At 51.5% G+C, this 3,930-nt stretch overlaps 1 protein-coding gene across 1 annotated transcript; it reads left to right on the top strand.

The window, feature by feature from the left end:
- The first annotated feature begins 750 nt into the window (after positions 1-750).
- On the top strand, positions 751-3,160 carry LOC148663101 (zona pellucida sperm-binding protein 3-like). The gene is made up of 5 exons (XM_088630871.1): positions 751-760; positions 1,926-2,100; positions 2,178-2,295; positions 2,494-2,626; positions 3,153-3,160. Exons 1-5 carry the CDS (start codon positions 751-753, stop codon positions 3,158-3,160), a joined length of 444 nt encoding a protein of 147 aa, XP_088486997.1.
- The last annotated feature ends 770 nt before the right edge of the window (positions 3,161-3,930 follow it).

Below are 3,930 nucleotides of genomic sequence, written 5' to 3' on the forward strand. Positions count from 1 at the left end.
TGTTTTTTTCAATCAGATGCCAATCTCTAATGCTGTGTGTGAGAGCTTATGTATCTTTCCTTTTCTCACATTTTCTGACAACTATTCCAAAGGGGCACCCTGTCAGCTCCTAATACTTTTTAAAAGTCTGCCTGCATGTTTGATTATTGTCGTTTTATTTAGAAAAAGTTCAATATTGATCAAAACTAAAGAAAATTAGGATCACGAATTAAAACAGGGCTGAAGATACGAGTCGCTCTTGAATCAGAGCTGGGCGACATGGGCTTCTGTTCTGATATGATTGTACGAGAAGCAGGAGGAATCTCTTCTCTCCTATGGAGCATGAGCTGAATCAGGAGTGAGACATTTCGTATGCTCGTGCATATGTTAACGCATGCATATGTTAACGCATGACCTACATCGTAAAACTAAATTAAAAAATAACATTAAGTTGTCAAAGACATTCATTTATATACAAACAAGAGACAGACATAGTAATGATTCTACATTAACTTGTCCTGCACTGATCAGACTAATTGAAATGTATGAAAGCCCGTTTCCGCCAGGGAGTTACAAAAAAACGCGCTATGGTATCGCAGAATTCCGACTAAGTAACTCAGAATTGCGACTTAGTAACTCACAACTCCGACTTTATATCTCACATTTGCAACTTCGAAATAGCCCATATTTCATTGTCTGTCCTTTTGTTATTGTAACGGATTATATATCCGGGTCTCTGTGTGTAATTGATTACGTTGATTGAGCGGCAGTATGACCAGGTGTGCGGTAGCAGGTCCTGCCAGTATAAAAACCTAGTCACAGCGTTCACACTTTATGCTTTCTTGCTTCAACACAGTTTGGTGGTTTACTTATTTTACTCCTGTAGCAATTGAGCGGGACGTTAATTTGGCGATGCGCTCGTTTCTCTTTGTGCTGTGCCTGTGCGCAGGGGCCGGGCTCCCCACACTGATCTCCGCCGGGCCGGCTGGCTGGGACTCTCGGGAATTGGCGCTCCAGGCCGACCTCCCGGCTCCTGAAGACGCAGCCCAGTTGGAGGACTTGAACCTGGCAGATGCGCCCTCCGAAGACCTGTCTGCAAGCGAGAACGACTCGCAGTCCTTGGCTCCCGACTTTCGCCGCCTTCCCGTGTCCAGAGACGCGTACTCGCCCTACTTCGACAAGGAGAAGATGAAGCCCGAAGCCGGCAGCCGCCCCTTACCCGCCTACATCAAGAGCGTCCTGTTTCCTCCCCAGCGAGGGCGGCAGCCGGCTCGCCCGGCCATCGGGGGCACCCGAGGAGTGGCCGTGTGGTGCGACTCCAGCAGGATGTACGTGAGGGTCAGTCGGCTCCTGTTCGGCTTCAGCTGTCGGCCATCGGAGGTGACCTTGGGTAACTGCAGCGTCAGCCGAACCACACGCCGTTACTTCTACTTCATCTACGGGCTTCACGAGTGCGGCACGGAGCGATCGGTAAGCGGGTCTTCATCTACAGGCAGTGTATCGATGTGAGCTGTAGGGCCAGTGTCGGGGTTGCCTTTCCTGGGAATATCCCTTCCTCTGTGACCCTGCAGGTTGTCCAGGGCCGCCTGGTGTACTCCAACACTCTCCGCTATGCGCCGCCCTCCTCCAGTGCGCCTGTGCATCGCTTCATTCCCTTCTCTGTGCCGGTCAAGTGCTCCTACAACAGGTAGGCAGGGCTCTGCTGCTGCTGAGAAGCTGCTGGGAAAGTTTCCAGAAGCCCCTCATCCCCTCTGTCCTGCAGGTTCCACTAGTCCTACAAGGTTGGCTATGTCCCCACATGGGCCAGGAGAAGGACCTTCTTCAAGGACCTGATGAACAAGCACAGCTTTGTCCTGCTCACCACCAACTGTAAGCTCCTTGAGCGAGTGGCTCCTCCTGCCTGCAGGGGGCGCTGTGTGCAGGTGTTATGCTGCCTCTCTCTCCAGCCCACTGGGTCCGGCTCTCTCCTAAGGATGAGTACTTCCTGGGTCAGCCCATGTACTTCCAGGCCACTGCCTACTTTGCCACAGCAGAGCAGAGGCTGTACATCCACTCGTGTTACGTAACGGAGAAACCAGACCAGCACTCCCAGCCCCATTTCCCCATGATCGACAACTTGGGGTACGGCCTCTTCTGGGAGGAGAGGTGGGCAGGAGCCCCGAAAGCCTGCAGGGGTTCATCCTTGTCCTTGTCCCCAGGTGCATGGTGGACAGCAAGGCAGATGGCTGCCTGTCCAGGTTTGTCCCCTCCAAGCAGAAGGATGTGCTCCGCTTCACAATTGATGCCTTCTCCTTCCAGAAGAAGCTGTCCAGGAAGGTACTACTCTCAAAGGCTGCTCAGCCTTCCTGCTCTACTGATCCATTGTCTGCTTTTCCATCCATGATCTAGATGTGAACCAGACTGTGGCAGCTGTAGTGCCTAGAGCTGCCAGCTTGCCTTCACTGATGGCAGAAGGTCCTTCTCTGTCCCTCTATTGGCCTTGATCCCTTAATGCTGTGACTTTCCCTCTTGCAGCATGAAGTGACTGAGCTGTACATGCACTGTGTCATGGCTGTGGCTCCTTCTAAAGCAACACCAGGGACCAAGTCCTGCAACTACAACAGGGAGGCTAAGAGGTACTTCTGCAAGGAGCTCTGGGACATGCCAGGTGGAGGCCTCACCTTTCCTCCTCTCCTCCAGGTGGGAGGAGCTGTATGGTGACCATACACCTGTGAGTCCAGGTGTGCTGGCAGTCGGAATGAAGGTGGGTCTGGTTCTCTATCCCTTGTGGATGCATCTCTGCCCAAGAGACAACCATGCTTGGACAACTGAGGAATGATCCCATGCTGGACAAAGGGACTGTTTAGATGAGTAGCATCACTGTGGGTCTCTGGGTATAGCAGATCCCTCACTCCTGGGTGCTGCTTGTCCACAGGTACCAGGAGCCTGGTGACCAGCAGTCGGGTGGCTGTGGCACCAGTAGAAGCTCCTCTGGATGTGGGAGCTGACTGGACTGAGGATGAGGAGGGAGACCCTCAGAGCTCCAGTGAAGATGCTGAGAGCACCAGTGAGGATGTGGAGGGAGCAGAGGACTTTGGAGATGTTGGCCAGTGGACAGGTAGGGTCTGGCAGGAGGAGCTCCTGTAGGGGTGGGTGTCCTGCAGTTCAGCTGGATTGTTCTTCTTCCTCCCCAGGTGCCTGAAAGAAGGCTCCAGCCTCGCCCTTGTGACTCTCCTGCCTCCACTCGCCTTGTAATGGCAACATTTCAATAAAGCTGTGAAAGACCCTTCTGCCTGCCCTTGTTTCTTTATGGTTTATAGGTTTGAATGGGGTGGAGGAATTCAAGGGAAGTGAGACCCATTAATCAATGGAAGTACTGTATTTGTGGGGGTTCCCCTTTCAAGAATGCTTCCCGTATTGCTGCCAATGAGGACTGAAAATGGCTGGAGTAATAAAGCATCGTACTGGGGGAAGATGGCCACACTATTCCTTGGGCAGGTCATTGTGACTTTTTTTTTTTTTACTGGGGTAGAGACGGAGGTGTTCAATATACTGGATATCCTCCTGTTTCCGAGAGGGGTAGTGCTTATGGAGTGTGAGTTGCTACTGTAGTGCCCAGTAAGAGTGAGATCTGGTGTCCTATTCTAGGCTGCACAAACTGACTAAAAGAAACACAAGGAAGGAATTGTCAACAGGGGCTTGGTGTAAAGTAGGACTTCCCTTCCTTAGCAGAGGAACAATACTGGTGCGCAAACATCAGTGAATAATGGTACAGTTAAAATCTCGGAGGTCTTGTCTTATGGGTGTTGGTTTCGTGGTAGTGGACAGTCATGAGAAGTATTAGGCTTGAGACTGGAGATCCCAGTGCTTGACTGGGAAGACAGGTGTTCACAACCATCTCTACCAGCAGCACAGACTGTGTAGATTGAGACTGAATGCTTACTACACAAAGCCTCTCCACTGTTTCAGTGT

The sequence above is a fragment of the Lepisosteus platostomus genome, chromosome 5 (genome assembly GCF_059453375.1).
Source record: "Lepisosteus platostomus isolate fLepPlt1 chromosome 5, fLepPlt1.hap1, whole genome shotgun sequence".
NCBI lineage: Eukaryota > Metazoa > Chordata > Actinopteri > Semionotiformes > Lepisosteidae > Lepisosteus > Lepisosteus platostomus.

Bases quoted from the DNA above. Each gene is read 5' to 3' on its own strand.
- LOC148663101 (XM_088630871.1), top strand. The intron at 2,101-2,177 runs GTACGGCCTCTT...CCTTGTCCCCAG, and splicing joins CCCATGATCGACAACTTGGG to GTGCATGGTGGACAGCAAGG. The intron at 2,296-2,493 runs GTACTACTCTCA...TCCCTCTTGCAG, and splicing joins AGAAGAAGCTGTCCAGGAAG to CATGAAGTGACTGAGCTGTA.